This window comes from Borostomias antarcticus, assembly GCF_949987555.1.
Source record: "Borostomias antarcticus genome assembly, chromosome: 9".
Classification (NCBI taxonomy): domain Eukaryota; kingdom Metazoa; phylum Chordata; class Actinopteri; order Stomiiformes; family Stomiidae; genus Borostomias; species Borostomias antarcticus.
This window is the reverse complement of record NC_140242.1, coordinates 26,976,476-26,994,974: the sequence shown is the minus strand read 5'-3', so window position 1 is coordinate 26,994,974 and position 18,499 is coordinate 26,976,476. Positions and strand designations below refer to the sequence as shown.

The 18,499-nt window shown below is 45.6% G+C and overlaps 1 protein-coding gene across 1 annotated transcript; it reads right to left on the bottom strand.

The window, feature by feature from the left end:
* Positions 1–133: 133 nt before the first annotated feature.
* On the bottom strand, positions 134–15,085 carry LOC311312954 (collagen alpha-2(VI) chain-like; the record flags this gene model as incomplete). The annotated part of the gene is made up of 24 exons (XM_084442962.1): positions 134–732; positions 1,343–1,381; positions 1,473–1,925; positions 2,593–2,745; positions 4,055–4,100; positions 4,238–4,273; positions 4,565–4,627; positions 8,681–8,779; positions 8,975–9,025; positions 9,156–9,218; positions 9,764–9,826; positions 10,327–10,380; positions 10,515–10,577; positions 10,871–10,933; positions 11,052–11,105; positions 11,217–11,261; positions 11,453–11,479; positions 11,579–11,605; positions 11,717–11,761; positions 13,591–13,644; positions 13,744–13,809; positions 13,913–13,933; positions 14,068–14,684; positions 14,914–15,085. The coding sequence occupies 24 exons, from the start codon at positions 15,083–15,085 to the stop codon at positions 134–136; spliced, it is 2,973 nt and encodes a 990-aa protein (XP_084299088.1).
* Between the last annotated feature and the right edge of the window lie 3,414 nt (positions 15,086–18,499).

Below are 18,499 nucleotides of genomic sequence, written 5' to 3'. Positions count from 1 at the left end.
ATGACTTGCCTGACGAAAGGTTAAATAAAAATTTTAAAATTAGAGGGAATTTAGTGAGCGTTACTCCGCAGTGCATAAAGATTTTGTTCCGATTGATTGAAGTGAATACAATACACATCACAATGGCCTTCCCCTAACACACCCATCGGATGAAACGGTCAAAGAGGGCGGAGCTAGAGGGATCAGATAAGTCTAGTCCTCTGAAGATGGCGTCCTGGTCACCCATGGCCAGCTTCAGGAGGACGTCCTCGTCGACGTCACTTCCTGTGGTGATCACCGTGGAAACTACCTGCGCCTTGCGCATGGTGACCTGCGCCTCGTCCAGACCCGCGCTCTCCGTAACGCCGTCGGTGATGAAGACGAAGGAGACCTCCCTCTGCCTCGCCCGGAGTGTCTCGCCACCACCCATGACGTTGCTGATGGCATGCAGGATGGCGGGCGCCACGCTGGGGGAGGAGTCCAGGTAGGACATAGTGGCCAGGCCTTGGGAGATGACCGCCGGGTCGTGGGAGAGGCCGAAGGCCACCTGGTTCTCGTTCTCCCTTCCGTACTGCATCAACGCCAGGCGGGCACTCGTGGTGTCGTTCTCGCCCCGCGCCAGCGTCAACCTCAGCGCCACGCTCGCCACGAGCTCACGGGCGCCAAGGAAGTTCTCCGCCCCCAGCCGCTCGGAGCCGTCCAGTAGGAAGACCAGGTCCACGGGTCGGTGGTTGCACACGGCCACATCTGGTTCTGGAGACACAGACAGCATCATAACACTCTCAGCACTCTGCTCTTCGCTAGTCTCGGAAGAGGGGAGATAATTGTAGCCAGGGGCGGGGATGCTGGGGATGTCGGGGGGAACATGTCCCCGCCAATATTTGAGATCATTAAAATTGTCCCCCCCCAATATTTAGATTGGGGGAGTGGCATTCATATTACCATACAGCCGCGTAGGAAGATGTCCCCCCAAAAAAATACTCTTGCAAAATTTCAATGTAAATGTCCCCCCCCCCAAAGTTGGATACAGTACGGAAGAGCATTAGGGCCAACAACTGAGTTTATTATTTTTTTAAGCTTCTGAGTTTCAAGTCAGAATTTCTGAGAAAAAAGTCAGAAATAACTTCTGAGATTAAAGTCAGAATTTCTGAGATTAAAGTTAGAATTTCTGAGAAAGAAACTCAGAATCTCTGACTTTAAAGTCAGAATTTCTGAGAAAAAAGTCAGAATTTAACTTCTGAGAAAAAAGTCAGAATTTCTGACTTTAAACTCAGAAGCTTAAAAAAAATAAAAACTCTGCTGTTGGCCCTAATGCTCTTCCGTAGATCCCCGCCACTGATTGTAGCGGCAGACAAAATCATACCTGGTTTGCAGGGCAGGTCAGGACACACTATAACAGGCTCTGAAAGAGAAATTGGAGTGAATCGGTGTGAATTGTAGTTCAGGAAGATCGTGTCCCGAGTCTCAAACCCGAGTCTGTTTGAAAGGCTCACCAGGGCAGAGGAAAGTCTCCATCTGGTCGATGAACTCGTCGGCCACCAGGTCGGCGAAGCGGCTCATGTTGGACACGCGGCCCTGCCGGTGGCAGGTGATGGACTCCAGGCTCTCGCTCTCCCCCTTGTGGCCGAACATATCGCCCACGCCGATGGCTCTGACGTCCACGTCATATCCGCAGAGGTACGGGAGCAGGGTGTCGTCGTCCGCCGGGTCGAAGCGCCCGTCGGTGATGACCACGACGGAGACCCTGGCGCCCGCCCGCCGGCTGTCTTTGATCAGGTGGTCGTAGGTGTACTGGAGAGCCGAGGGCGTCCAGGTGCCTCCTGCGATCCACTGCAGGTCCTTCACAGCTTTCTTGAAGGCGGACAGGGAGTTGATTTTGGCGTCGTCGGGACGGATGGCTTCGAAGGTTCCGGTGTGGCTGTACTGGACCACTCCCACCCTGGTCCCTGAGGAGGCAGCATGCCGGGAAACACATGATTAATAGCCTACCCTGGATGCAGAGTTAATTTTGACAGCAACTTTTGATCTAGTTGTAGGTATAGTTATTTTACTAAAATGCTATTTACTTTCAGTCATATTTGAGTCATCTGAATTGTTTTTGTTTTAGTCTAGTATTAGTTGATTAAATAACATTAAGATTTTAGTCGACTAAATCTACAGTAGATTTAGTTGACTAAAATCGAATCGGTTTAGTTTAAAGTGTAATGCATTACTGTATTTAACCATTTCTCTAGAAGTTCCAAACTCATACAGTATATCCTCCTTGCAGGAAACATCTATTAGACTGATGGACGAAGCTACTGAATGACATTACTATGTGCTCTCCTTACCTGTGCCCGAGTTTTTTCAGTGTGAGCCACGACTTTACTGGTAATCTCAACATTTTGATTGGATCCCTTCTCAAATCGTCCCTCCCTAACAGTTTCGTGTAGTTTTTATTTGTTGACAGAAATATAATTCGTTTTTGTCACCACATATTTGTTTTTATTTAGTTATCGTCTCGTGACGCTAACTAAATAAAGGTCGTTGACTAATAATTTTCCTCATAGTTTTCGTCGACAAAATGAACACTTCCTGGTTGTAACTGTCGTGCTGCTGAGTAGTAAACAGCACCTGTATCGGAGGAGGGGAGGCTGGCCATGGAACCCAGCCTGCTGACGGTATTGATGACAAAGTGTTTCTCCAGGGTGAAGTTGGACAGTCCGATGCTCTCTGAGCTGTCGATCACAAACACGATGTCCAGGGCCCCGCAACGCTTCTCACAGTCTGGGAGACGACAGCAGAGTCAGTCAGCTTCAAACACTCCAGCATATATCCTATCTCACAGACGACAGCAGAGTCAGTCAGCTTCAAACACTCCAGTATATATCCTATCTCACAGACGACAGCAGAGTCAGTCAGCTTCAAACACTCCAGCGTATATCCTATCTCACAGAGGACAGCAGAGTCAGTCAGCTTCAAACACTCCAGCGTATATCCTATCTCACAGACGACAGCAGAGTCAGTCAGCTTCAAACACTCCAGCGTATATCCTATCTCACAGACGACAGCAGTCAGTCAGCTTCAAACACTCCAGCGTATATCCTATCTCACAGACGACAGCAGAGTCAGTCAGCTTCAAACACTCCAGCGTATATCCTATCTCACAGACGACAGCAGAGTCAGTCAGCTTCAAACACTCCAGCGTATATCCTATCTCACAGAGGACAGCAGAGTCAGTCAGCTTCAAACACTCCAGCGTATATCCTATCTCACAGACGACAGCAGAGTCAGTCAGCTTCAAACACTCCAGCGTATATCCTATCTCACAGAGGACAGCAGAGTCAGTCAGCTTCAAACACTCCAGCGTATATCCTATCTCACAGAGGACAGCAGAGTCAGTCAGCTTCAGCTTCATGGGTTTGTCGTCTTCTTACAAAGACCAGAAGGAGGGTTCACATCACACCAGTTTTAAAATCACTACACTGGTTACCTGTCAAGTTTTAGAATAGATTTTAAGATTATTTTACTAGTGTATACATCCATACATAATCATGCACTTAAATCCATGTCAGACATGCTTTTAGAATATACACCTAGTAGGTCCCTCAGGTCCTCTGACACTGATCTTTTAATGGTTCCTAGAGTCAGAACTAAGAGGCATGGGGAGGCAGCCTTCAGTTCTTATGCCCCCGGCCTTTGTAACACCCTGCCAGAGGACCTGAGAATGTCTGAGACCGTGGTAACCTTTAAGCGAGATCTTAAAACATACCTTTTTAATAATACTTTTACCATAGCTTTACTTGTGTTAATTTGTATTCTCTATTTACATTTTTAAAATCTTATTTATTTAATTATTTTAATGTTATTGTTTCTTTTAAATATGCTCTCATTGTGTTTACATGATTTATGTTTTTATCCATCTCTTCTAATGTAAAGCACTATGCGCCACACTGGTTTGTATGAACGGTGCTATAGAAATAAAATAACATTGACATTCAGACACTCCAACCTTCCGGCTTTGAACGCTCAACCCCCCCGGCCCCCCTCTGCACCCCCCCCCCCCCTGCCCCCTCCCCCAGCACTCAACACTCACCACAACATCCACACGTCTCCCTGACGTAGCCCATCACGTCACATTCCTGCATCGAAGGGAATGCCGTAGTTATAGCGATGAATCAGAAGCATCACGTGCAGCGCTGCTTTGCAGTAGGTATTTTTGCGACGGTATGAGCGAGTGAGAACGGGTTTGACGTCTTCATGCGAGAGCCTTACTCACAGTGAGTCCAGGGTCTCCTTCGGGCCCGAGGTCACCCTGCCAGGGAGAAACGAGAAGATGAAGGAGGAGAAAGGGAAGATAACGAGATATGGAGAACAAGCGATCTATATCTACTGTCTCGCTGCCTTCCAGGATGTTTACATTACAGCTCGCTGTGAGTCACACAGCTGTCAGGCCAAACTAAACGATGAAGCCAAACTAAACGATCAGGCCAGGCCTGTGAACTGGAGAGCCGAGGGCGTCCAGGTGCGATCCACTGCAGGTCCTTCACAGCTTTCTTGAAGGCGGACAGGGAGTTGATTTTGGCGTTGCTCTTGCGGTTCTTACATCAATCCCACGTTCTCCTCTGTACCCCCTGTTCCCCGACTCGCCTTGTGGGCCCGGCTCACCCTGCAGGAACAAACACACCCCTTCACTGGAAACGTCCTTCTCTCGAATTTCTCTGGAATATTGTCTCACCGACCCATGACACACAGCATCAGGACTTTGGCCTTGCACCGACCCCCCCCCCCCCCCCCCCCCCACCCGTGTGTGTTGTGTACAAGTATGTCTTGTATTTTTGTTACATTGAACATTGAACATTTATGTAACACTGAACATAAAACAACTTAAATAAGGTAAAAAACGTTGGCATTTACTCAAGACGTTTACACATTACACAACCCTCCTGTTACCTTAGGGGTCAAGAACACCTTGAGTTCTCATATTTCTAGAGTTTTCCTAAGAAATAGGTAAAGATAATATTAACAGGATGATATGTTCTCAACTTCCTATACACACTTTGACCTCATCAGTGTTCCTAGGGGACCCCATAATTGTAAAGCTCTAGAACGTATTATGTGTGGGACTGAGACACATGAACCCATTGACTTATTTGTGCTCCTAAGTCTCCTGAACACAGAGAAACAAACAGTGAGTTGATTCTACCTTCATACAGCGAGTTATCGTTGTTTGAATACCGTTTGGTGGCCATCTTGAATGTAGTTCAATTGATTTTTTGGAACACTACGGCCCGCCACACAACCCCCCACTAGGAAAGCAATTATTTGTGCTCCTAAGTCCCCTGAACACAGAGAAATAAACTGTGAGTCGATCCGACCATCATATACCAAGTTATCGTTGTTTGAATACAGTTAGGCGGCCATCTTGAATGTCACCGCGAATGGCGAAAAACAGCGATTTACGTAACTCCTGAACCTAAATCCCCTGAACAGAGAGAGAATATCTGCATCGTGATCCACTGTGTCCTGCCTGTCAGTAGATATCAAACCCAGAAAACATCATCACTGTAATATACTGCCAAGATACAATCTCCTCAGCTGGGAAAACCTGTGTAAATTCCACGATACCTACCTTATCTATAAAATCCTTCATGACCTTGCACCTCCCCCACTTACCACCTTCATAACCCAGAAAACCAGGAACGGCAGGTTAACCAGATCCACAGCTCGTGGTGACATCTCAATCCCAGGAATATTAAGCCTCATATTAATATTAATGGTCAATTGGTCATTTGCAGTCACAGCCTCTGAGACCTGGAACACTCTCCCTGAACACCTCAGAAACACTCTCCCTGAACACCTCAGAAACACTCTCCCTGAACACCTCAGAAACACTCTCCCTGAACACCTCAGAAACACTCTCCCTGAACACCTCAGAAACACTCTCCCTGAACACCTCAGAAACACTCTCCCTGAACACCTCAATAACACTCCATGAACACCTCAATAACACTCTCCCTGAACACCTCAGAAACACTCTCCCTGAACACCTCAGAAACACTCTCCCCGAACACCTCAGAAACACTCCCTGAACACCTCAGAAACACTCCCTGAACACCTCAGAAACACTCTCCCTGAACACCTCAGAAACACTCTCCCTGAACACCTCAGAAACACTCTCCCTGAACACCTCAGAAACACTCTCCCTGAACACCTCAGAAACACTCTCCCTGAACACCTCAAAAACACTCTCCCTGAACACCTCAGAAACACTCTCCCTGAACACCTCAGAAACACTCTCCCTGAACACCTCAGAAACACTCTCCCTGAACACCTCAGAAACACTCCCTGAACACCTCAATAACACTCCCTGAACACCTCAGAAACACTCTCCCTGAACACCTCAGAAACACTCTCCCTGAACACCTCAGAAACACTCCCTGAACACCTCAGAAACATTCTCCCTGAACACCTCAGAAACACTCCCTGAACACCTCAGAAACACTCTCCCTGAACACCTCAGAAACACTCCCTGAACACCTCAGAAACATTCTCCCTGAACACCTCAATAACACTCTCCCTGAACACCTCAGAAACACTCCCTGAACACCTCAGAAACACTCTCCCTGAACACCTCAGAAACACTCTCCCTGAACACCCTGAACACCTCAGAAACACTCTCCCTGAACACCTCAGAAACACTCTCCCTGAACACCTCAGAAACACTCTCCCTGAACACCTCAGATCAGAAACACTCTCCCTGAACACCTCAGAAACACTCTCCCTGAACACCTCAGAAACACTCTCCCTGAACACCTCAGAAACACTCTCCCTGAACACCTCAGAAACACTCTCCCTGAACACCTCAGAAACACTCTCCCTGAACACCTCAGAAACACTCCCTGAACACCTCAATAACACTCTCCCTGAACACCTCAATAACACTCTCCCTGAACACCTCAATAACACTCTCCCTGAACACCTCAGAAACACTCCCTGAACACCTCAGAAACACTCTCCCTGAACACCTCAGAAACACTCTCCCTGAACACCTCAGAAACACTCTCCCTGAACACCTCAATAACACTCTCCCTGAACACCTCAGAAACACTCTCCCTGAACACCTCAGAAACACTCTCCCTGAACACCTCAGAAACACTCTCCCTGAACACCTCAATAACACTCTCCCTGAACACCTCATAAACACTCTCCCTGAACACCTCAATAACACTCTCCCTGAACACCTCAGAAACACTCCCTGAACACCTCAGAAACACTCTCCCTGAACACCTCAGAAACACTCTCCCTGAACACCTCAGAAACACTCTCCCTGAACACCTCGGAAACACTCTCCCTGAACACCTCAGAAACACTCTCCCTGAACACCTCAGATCAGAAACACTCTCCCTGAACACCTCAGATCAGAAACACTCTCCCTGAACACCTTCGAAACACTCTCCCTGAACACCTCAGAAACACTCTCCCTGAACACCTCAGATCAGAAACACTCTCCCTGAACACCTCCGAAACACTCTCCCTGAACACCTCCGAAACACTCTCCCTGAACACCTCCGAAACACTCTCCCTGAACACCTCAGAAACACTCCCTGAACACCTCAGAAACACTCTCCCTGAACACCTCAGAAACACTCTCCCTGAACACCTCAGAAACACTCTCCCTGAACACCTCAGAAACACTCTCCCTGAACACCTCAGAAACACTCCCTGAACACCTCAGAAACACTCTCCCTGAACACCTCAGAAACAGCACCATACACTGCTCATTCACTCACAACCTCAAAACCTGGCTCTTGAGTAACCAGGTGTGTGCTTGTGCCTAGCTTTGTCATGCCTACCCTGTCTGTCTGCATCTGTCTGTCTTAGTCTTTGTTGATCTGTCTCTCTGCATGCTTGTACCGTATTTTTAATTTAATTTTATGCGTGTTTTATTGTGTCAATGTTGTCCTGTGTTTACATATTACTTGTGCTACTGTTGTCTATGAGCTCTGTCCTAAGTCTTATGTCTGTAAATGTTGTCTCAAGTGTGGATACCTCTGTTTTATGTGTTTAAGTCTAATGTCTGTAAGTTTGGATACCTCTGTTTTATGTGTTTAAGTCTAATGTCTGTAAGTTTGGATACCTCTGTTTTATGTGTTTAAGTCTAATGTCTGTAAATGTTGTCTCAAGTTTGGATAACTCTGTTTTATGTGTTTAAATGTGCTATATGTTTCTGTCCTGCTTTGCTTGTTTTGCCTTGTTGTGTTTATACTTTGCTGTATGTTTTTAATTGTCACTATTGTTTTAATGCCTTGATCCTTCTTAGGTTGCTTTAACATCAGGCCAGGGACAACAGGTGAAAATTAGTTTGCAAATCCTAGCACATTTACAACTGTAAAATTGTTGATTAATGTACAATGTCCCTGAATCAAATAAATCAATAAACTAAAAACTAAAAAAACTTTGTTTATCTGTGTTCAGGAGACTTAGGAGCACAAATAAGTCAATTGGTTAATGTGTCTCACTCCCACACATAATAAGTTCTAGAGATTTATATTCCTGGGGTCAGCATTGACCCCAAGGATAAGGGAAGTTAGTCGATTATGAGGGTAACAGGAGGGTTAAAGCTTTCCATGTGCTGAAACTTCTTATTTCTTTTTCTTTTATCTTATCGTGACATTTCAGTAGACATTAAGCTGTGTACATGAACTAACTCTGAACTCACAGGTTCTCCAGGCGTTCCTTTAGGCCCAGGTGTCCCGTTGAGACCACATTCCCCTCTGCTGCCTGGAAGACCCTGATCTCCTTTACTTCCCCTGTCTCCCTGGGAGGAAAGAACCAGAGACACCGTCCTAAAGCAGGCAGTAACACTGGGGACAGTGTCAACCAGGGACACCGTCCAAAAGCAGGCAGTAACACTGGGGACAGTGTCAACCAGGGACACCGTCCAAAAGCAAGCAGTAACACTGGGGACAGCTGACACGAGAAAGAGGTTTCAGCATCAAATATCAAACTGTACTGTGGTTCCTCTGGGTCCAGGATAGCTGAAGCCCCATCTGCCACCATCACCCTGGAGAATAGAAAGAAGATGATCAGATGCATGTTATTTTTATGCATGTTATTTTTATGCATGTTATTTTTATGCATGTTATTTCATGTACAGCGGTACTGTATTCTGCACTGTCGGACCGGTCAGTCACCTTGGGTCCAGCCTGGCCAAACTCTCCTCTCTGTCCAGGATCTCCGGGTTCTCCAACAGTGCCCTGGAACAGAGCCACATAAGTCTCCACTGACCACACAACAACTGCCTGTTATCTTAAAACCCACTTACCTCATGCAACAAATGTTTTTGTCGTGTGGAGGGAATATGCGTTGTGTATTGTTGAAATGTATATTCGGAATGAAAATGTGGGAATCGTGGCCTTCGCGCTGCATAAACGCATTGTGTTGCCTCTGTGTATGAAATGCGCTATACAAATAAAGTTTGATTTGATTTGATTTGATAAACGGTAGATCAACTGTAGCGTACTTTCTCCCCGGTTCCCCCGATCGAGCCTGGATGTCCCCGTGGTCCCGGCAGCCCTGCGTCTCCCTTGAAGAAGAGGAAAGAAAACTCTAATTTCTGCTGTCGGCTTCGCTAATCCACCATTACTCTTCCTCACATGCAAGGATTCTCTTGGCTGAAGATCAGGCCTTCTGGGGGAGTGCAGGAGGATCTTCAACCATTGAGACACTCCAGATCGCTCTCCACGGGTCTTCCCAGAACGCCGCAGTACCGTAGGTTCAGCTCGGTGTACAGTGACCTCACCTTTGACCCTTTGAATCCGTCCTCCCCTCCAACTCCCCTCAGTCCCTCTGGTCCCGCCTCCCCCTGCAGATGTACACGCTGACGTCAGCCATCGCAGATAAATATTTACACAAGTAGAGCTCTATCTACTGTACAGTACATCAGGCACATTATGTCAACACTGTCTGTGAAGGCGACTGGAAAGGTTAGCTGAGGCAGCCGACAGCATTCACAGTCCCGTGCTGCACACCATGTTTAGAGAATGTGTTGAGAGAGCTTCAGGAGGTTTACCTTGGTTCCTTTTTCTCCATCGGGTCCTGGTGTTCCTTTCGGCCCAACGTCTCCCGTTCTGCCCTGATGACATGAAGACAAGGAGCGTTTTATTCAGTACTAGTGTTGGCTGTACCTTTTTGAGCTGGGGATTTCAGAAAGTGTGATAGAGGTTGACGTACAAGCTCCCCATTTGGACCCTCTGTCCCGTTTGTCCCCTGCAAGAGTGCAATTAAATCAGTTAGCTTGAAATCAATCAGCTTGAATTACAAGAACGGATTATCTGATAAAATAAAGTTGTCATAACATCGTACTGGTATTCCTTTTGTTCCTGGTGGGCCTGGATACCCAGGAATCCCCGTTTCACCCTAAAAGACAAAACAAACGATCTCATCAGCCTCTTTACCTCACAGTGCTGGTAGCATCCTGGAAAAGTCAAGTCAATCCTCCCCCGTTGGAAACATTCTAGGGGTGAGGGCGGGGGGTGTAATCATTCTGGTACCTTGGATCCAGTCTCGCCGACGAGGCCATTTGGCCCTGGTCTCCCGGGGCGACCTGGTCCCCCCTGGAATAGTCATCAATAATAACACAGACAATAATTCACAACATGAACGGTAGAGTGGAGAGCTACAAGGAGAGTGATGTGTGTGTGTGTGTGTGTGTGTGTGTGTGTGTGTGTGTGTGTGTGTGTGTGTGTGTGTGTGTGAGAGAGAGTGAGGGTGCGGGCATGTCAGCTTAGTCTTGTTTTCGCTCAAGAGAGTACATCTGTGAGATTGTTCTACTGTGTGTGTGTGTGTGTGTGTGTGCGTGTGTGTGTGTGTGTGTGTGTGTGTGTGTGCGGGCATGTCAGGTACAGACCGTCTCTCCCGAAGTCCCCGGTAGTCCACTGTCCCCGGCATCACCAGGGAAGCCACCGAGTCCCTGTCACCAACACCACAGCCACCACAGGAAAGCCATGGTCACCATAGCAACATTTAACATGACTCGGCATCACAGCACAGATGTTCTCTGATCTGAGGCAGTTCGGTGTGTCACTTACACTGTCGCCTGGGTCCCCTTTACAACCAACACCTCCGATCCGACCGATCTTACCCTGAAATGTCCCACAAACAAAATGTCCCATGAAGAAAAAGTCCTTTTTCTGAGTGCAAAACTAGCTCAGACTAGATGTTTATTTCGTATCTATGTGTGGGACAGGACGTACCTTCTGACCATCGGTTCCATTCTTGCCATGGAGTCCTGCAGTGCCCTTATCACGGAAGAGACAGTGAATGTTAACAACGCAGAATGTTGCTAAGTGATGAGAGTAAATATTTATAGCGCAATCTAACATCAAACTGTGTTCAGTAAACATGCACAAGGACACACACATGCAGTATACACGTACACACACGCACGCACACACACACACAAACAAACAAAACACACAATGTAAAGTACCTTCCGTCCACCATGCCCTAATTCACCCTGTGAAAAAATATCAGAATAAAGCATCAGAATAACGTAAATCAATTTCACTTTGTTTTTAATTTACTGTTAATTCATTGAATAACTTTAACTTCTTACCTTGTCACCTTTGGGCCCAATCCCCCCCTGAAACAAAGCAAAGCATTTCAAGGTTAGTATCTATTGAAAAAGGAAGGAAGGAAGAGATGACTAATCTCTGTGTAACAGGAGATAATCGAAATATTACAATCGACAAACCTTTTGACCTGGACGCCCAATTGAACCTTCAATACCTGAGTCACCCTGTAGGGGGAGTAAAGAGAGCATGAACCACAATCTGTTTGGAGTAAAAGACACAAGCAATTACAAATGTTGAACTGAACTATTCATGACTGCTTTATAAACCCTTATAATGATTACAAAGGAGGAGGAGGCTCAGATCCTTTGGTGTACAGTACAGTATGTAGAACCATGCTCAACATGTTCTTCCAGTCTGTAGCAGCGGGCGCCATTGTAGTATATTTCTATACTGTATCATACTGTATTACATTAATTACATCTGTATTACTCTCATGTAGTAATCATTTTATTAAGAATAATGAATAAACTTCACTTTAGGTAGAACTGTGCTAATATAAGGAGTTTAACATGTGAGTACACAGATGGTCTTTGTCTCTGAGTCAGCATTCCTTTGTCCCTGAGTCAATAAGATAGCAAATGAGTCAGTAGCCTACAGTTTGTAAATGGACTGCACTTACATAGCGCTTTTCCACCTTAGCGGCACTCAAAGCGCTTTACAATGGCCTCTCATTCACCCATTCACACACACACCAATTGCGGCAGCTGCCATGCAAGGTGCTAACCTGCTCATTGGGAGCAATTTGGGGTTAGGTGTCTTGCTCAAGGACACTTCGACATGTGGAGCTGGGATTCGAACCACTGACCCTTTGATCATTGAACGACCCACTCTACCAACTGAGCTACAGCCGCCCCAACATGTAACATGATCCTAGGAGGACCCAAGCAGCCCCCGTGTCTGAGGAAGGGGTGTAAGAGCTCAGCTGATGCAAAGACCATTCAAGAAGAGTTTAGTTGACCGTTTGTGACCATAACTGTGTTAATGAGCATTCCTTGTATGCAAATGTGTGTGTCATGTGATTCCTGGCCTGAAGCCAGTTCAAAAGCTGCGGCCCTTCTGTGAGAATTCAGTATTGCCTAGAGCATGTGTTAGGCATGTTCAATAAATTGTTGATTCGACCGTTTTTTGGCCTCCTTGAAGTTCTGTTCCACACGAAGATTATGCTTTTGAAACACACTGCGCCATCTTCTTTGCTGTCAACTTTGCTGAACAAACCATGGATGTATTAATAGAACAAACCGATCAGGAGGGGAGGCTCTGTAGGGCCGACTAGGGGTCGGCCTGGACTCAGGAACAGTAGTTGCCGAGTGAAGGATGCTGGGAAAACTGTCTCTCACTCTCTCCATGACACTCTGGCCAGGCAGAGGAGCAGCTCCAGTGGTAGACTAACCCTGCCATGGTGCTTCCTACTCGCCGCCATTAGACTTTTTAACACATCCTCTGGATGGCGGGATGCCATTCCATGGTCTTTAAATGACATTTTAGATTGACATTTTAGAATGAAGTGACATTTTAGATTGACATTTTAGAATGAGCTGACATTTTAGATTTTAGATTGTGGGTTTATTGTATTCTACCACACTTTCTTGATTTTGATAGTCTTAGCTGATTGTGCCTTTTTAATGTCCCTGTGTGATGTCTTTTTACTGTTTTTATTGTGCTTTACGTGTTTCATGTTGTTCATGTTGTTCATGTGCTACAACAAGGGAATTTCCCCATTGTCAATTATTAACATATTCTATCTATCTATCTATCTATCTTTCTATCTATCTATCTATCTATCTATCTATCTATCTATCTATCTATCTATCTATCTATCTATCTATCTATCTATCTATCTATCTATCTATCTATCTATCTATCTATCCATCTATCTATCTATCTATCTATCTATCTATCTATCTATCTATCTTATCTATATCTATCTAAATCAGATACATTTCAGCGTGATAAATACGCTTGGTTCTTGGTATTGGTCAAGACCGCATCTTACCTGACGACCCTTATCACCTTTTTGACCTAGAAAGCCACTTCCTCCTTTTGTGCCCTATGAAAGACAAAACAAAACATTCAAACACATTGGTCTTATAGTTAAACCAACATAAGAAATGACATCTTTTCAAATGTGTTTTCTTTAGACACTCACCTTCAGGCCTCTGTAGCCTTTAGGACCAGGGCTGCCAACAATCTCCACACATTGTTCTTTGTAACACTGCATGGCCAGAAAAGTTATATAAGTCATACATTTAGATATGGAGTTGACAAACGTAGGCCTTACATCATCCTATGTCTGAGAGAGAAAAAAACAGTCTTACCTGTAAATAGGCTTGATATTTCTGATTTTAAAAAAAAACAACAAGAACAATAAGTTACAGGGTGCTGATCTGAAGATACTTTTAAAAGACAGACATGGCATTACAGCAAATATTCCATCCAGGATATTCAAAGGCAGCAGCTGAAAGATAATCACCATAGCTTCAATGATTCGAACGATGGACGAGCTCATTATTGTCGGTCGATCGCCATCGATGTCCACTGCCAAGTAGTCACTTCGGTAGACCTCGGCAGGGTTGCTGGCTATGTCCACCATCCCGGCCTCATACGTCCGCTTGGACGCCGCCACCGAGAACACCTGGATCCCGCTCTCTCTGGCCGCGTCCGACGACTTCCTGATGCCCCCGCAGGGACTTCCTGTCACGTGACCGTCGGTGATCACCACGGAGAAGCGCACGGCCTTGCTCCTCCCCGAGTGGTAGCGGGTCATCTGGTGGGTCATGTTGGTGAGGGCGCAGTCGGTGTACGTGCCCTTCCCCAGGTACTTGTCGCTGAGCCCCCCCAGGCTGCGGATGAAGCTCTCTCTGGTGGTGATGGGGCTGAAGACCACCTGCGTCTGGGAGAAGTGGAGGCCTCCCACAGACCAGTGGATGAAGACGTTGTCTTTATAGTCCTCGTCCTTCAGCCTCTCGGTGAAGTTCTTGGTGAACTCGAAGACGCTGTCCACCAGGGCGCCCGGGGGAGACTCCTGGAGTGCGATGGTCTCAGACGTATCGATGGTGAAATACAGCTGGATAGGACAGTCGATTCTTCCTGCAACCATACGTTATATTGTAACTCTGGTTGTCTGAACCACCACCACAGCTGTTTCAGGACAAAAGATGAGCCCTGACACTGACTGATTATTTATCTTCACAGACAATGAGACACAGTCACAGTTATTTATAGCTAACAATCATGCACTTCGTCATGATCAAGGCTATATACTGGCTTTAAAAGGTGATCATTGCTCTGGCTCAGGGGCTGAAAGCTCATCACTCACTCTCACAACCTGGGTTAGGGAGGTCAGGTGGGATAGGGAACGGACGCGGCCCCTGGGCAAGGTGGTCATCACCCGGGTCGGGAGGCCCTGGGATGGGCCTCGGGCCTCTGGGAGAGAAGTTCTGAAGCAGTGCAACTTGCAGGACGCATAGGAAAATAACACCTGATTTCATGTTGTCCGTTTTTTCAGCCCTATAAGGACAGAGGATGTGATGATGTGAGTGAAAATGTCAGAGCATGTTTTTTTTGCAGTTACAGTATAGCAGGAAACAGCTGTCACATCCAGAAGTGTTCACAGAAGAAGGCTTTGGAATGTTTGCAGTTCCCAAAAATGAGATCTCTGATAGACTGTCAGTGCATAGTATACATAACTTCTCATTAATCATAAAATCAGTATTCAGTTAGTGTCACACATTTACCTTACAGCGATACATACCAATATATACATTACCATAATATAATTACATTAATTAACTGTCTACTTCCATGCTCTGCTACTTTGACTGCAGATGCTATTGTTATGCTATTAAGTGTCACGGAGAATAACTTTAGTATCGTTGGGGGTTTGGGGAACTCACCCAAAGGATGTGAAATCCAAACTGGATCGTCTGAGATCTTCAACTCAATTTCGAACTTGAAAGAAGAGATACATTTAGCGGACATTCAGCAGTCCCCGTGAATCTTTAAAGTATATCTTAACGGAGGATGGAATTCATGGGTCAGCCCCATGGATGTATTAGGGCAGCTCTCAATCAGACCCAGCAAACACGCAACGTCAGGGGGACGTTCAGTTCACGTCTTAATAACGTCCGTCGGTCCTGAACCCCGTTTGTACGTCTGCTGGACCCCCTCAATATTCAAACGTCTGGCTTGGACCCCTCTAAGACGTCTGTGGACGTGCAGAACGGGTTCAATATCTGAACGTTAAAAAAAACATTCATTCTGGCTCCTAATTGGATGTCTTTGGACGTCCGAAAAAGACAAAAAACGACGTCTAAACGACGTCTTTTCTCAGTGGGTAGGCTACTTGCGGAGAGGAGAGAACAGGTAGCCGAGACTGAAGTTGAAATTGTGGACTACTTTTACACATGTGAGCGAAACGTCTCTACAAAGTCGATGGAATCCATATCAAAGTTAATAGTTCAATTTACCCACCTCTTTTTCCAATCGTTTTTCTTTCCTCTTCTTCGGAGGGCTTGAATCTGACGATGAAAGGAGAATTCCTCAACTCGCAGCTGTGTCCTGTAAGCACAGTGTTTGCCAGTCACCTCGATTTAGGAAGATGGATGAACTGAGCCTGTGAAGCCCCATACAAACCCAGCCAAAAACCCTGTTTATATCCTTACATGGAAGTTTAAACTTCCACAGGGAGTCAGGCGTGTCTAGGTTGGCCTACTGAAGTAGTATGTTCCTGGTATAGCCTATTAATGCACTTAACAATAAATAAATAGAAGGGTTTATAGAAGGGTTTATACAAGAACATGCCTGTATTTCTGCATGTGTAGGCTACTGACTTATGAACTGGGGAAAAAAAAGAACTGCCTAGGCTATAAATACATCGTGTCTTGGTCATTTCTCAACTCGTGAAGGACACTACCTTGCAAGTAGAACATTGCAAATGACCTGTCTTGACTCTTCACGCCTCTTTGGTTTTATTCACGGCTTTAATCAGTTAAGGACAGAGATATTTATGTGTCCTCCCCCGCCACAGTGACACCGGCGAGGTCATTCCCCATCACCTCAGTCTGGAGATGATGCAGTACGAGCCAACGGTTCATTGTAAATTTGTTTTGCTCCAGGCAGTCCATCATGAATAGCCCTGATTGAACTTTTCAGAGGAATAATGATAGTAGGCTACAGGCCCAGGTCGAATTAAGCGTGCTAATGTTGGGCTTTAACAGACATATGCAGCCCTAGGGGGTATTGTCTGGTTCAGAGAAACACATATAGCCACAGGATGGGCTTTGTAGTGGCCTGTAACTAGCAGCTTGCACTGGCGCCAGTAGGGGGCAATACAGGCTGCATTACTCTGGAGATGTATGCCCAGCACCTCAGGAAAACAATAAATCAAATAATTTTTTCTCAATTCTCCCCTATTTTCTTGTACAGTATGTGTCTTTCATTTCAAAGGACTTTAATTTCATACTTCATATCGCTCCAACACAACATTATGGTTTGAGATTCAATCTGCCAAGCCACATGCACTTCTGTCTAGAAGCTCATCAAAGCACAGGAACTTCAGAGAGAAATATGATAAAACTATCTCACAGAGAGTACATCTCATCTGGGCTACCTCACCAGAGCGTGATTTAAGATGCTGTAAGAGTAGGTAATGGCTGCCATTCTGCCTTAGCAGAGAGACTGGGTGGTTGCAGGCTTGTTGTTCCATTACCAGAAGAAAGGATAATAGCTTCAGGGAGTGGTGCTGAATTCATTTGAGTCATACAGGATGATGCGACTTGAGATCAGAGACTTCCCTGTGTGAATGAAAGGCAGCTACAAGCTCCAAATTTCATGTTCTTTCAGAATAGCCTTGGAAACTAATTCGCTGTGGTGGTCTTTTCCACATGAAAGGGAGGCAACTGTGAACACAGGAAACTTCAGAAAATATTCAGTATTTTACTGGTCAATGGGAAGTAACAAACCAACAGGAAAGTGATTTAAGATCCCTTTGTTTCGAGGGAGATGAGGAATGCACACACCCACACATTCTCACAGGAAGCACTGCAGCTCATAGTAATGTAATCCAATCTAATTTTCACAGGGAAGATCATAGCAAATTCTAAACGTAACTGAACTATCCAGGCTGGTCTACAGGCTTCTGAAGTATCGATGTGAGAGCTGGATATGGGTGTGAGTGATAATGAATCATTATTTCCAGCAAAATACCGAGACACCTTCCAAATCCACCTGAGAAAATGCATGAAAGACTTTGGGAAAGCATGAGTAGCAGGTGGAGTCTGAAGCTTCAACTGATCTGAAGGGGACGGCTCTGAAGAGTGCTGATACAGCAGAGGTTTGACAATCTATTTCGGCTCCGTACTCCAATGAAGACCTCTCCTCAGCAAAAAAAAACTACAGCAATATACATTGAGCCACATAAGTAGTTTACTGTATAGAAAGTAGGTTAAAAAAAAAAGCTATCAAGCCCCAAAAGCTACAGTATCTTGAAATAATTGGTTTCACTTCTCATTGGCTACTTTCGTAAGTGAAACTGGCCATTTCAAACTATATTCGACGTTAAATAGAACAGATAAGAAATATTTGAATAATATATTCATATAGTGCGGTCATTGTGACAGCGTTTTCTGCTACCTTAGATTTTGGGCGTATCAAAAAATCAGCTTCTGAGGAAAGTGGTTGATTCAGAGAGACAGGAAGTGAGGAGAGCTGAGGTAAATGAATTCATAGTGAACTCCCTCCAACCTCCGCAGTCCTCCCCATCAGCTATCGTACGGTACCTCCTCTCCATTGGCCTCAGCACTTCATGGTCTGAATAATTCAACGGAAATCCACAGAGCTACCTGAATATCTGCGGATGCTGCTGCCAACTATAACAGAAGGCACAAAGCGCGTATTAGGCTACT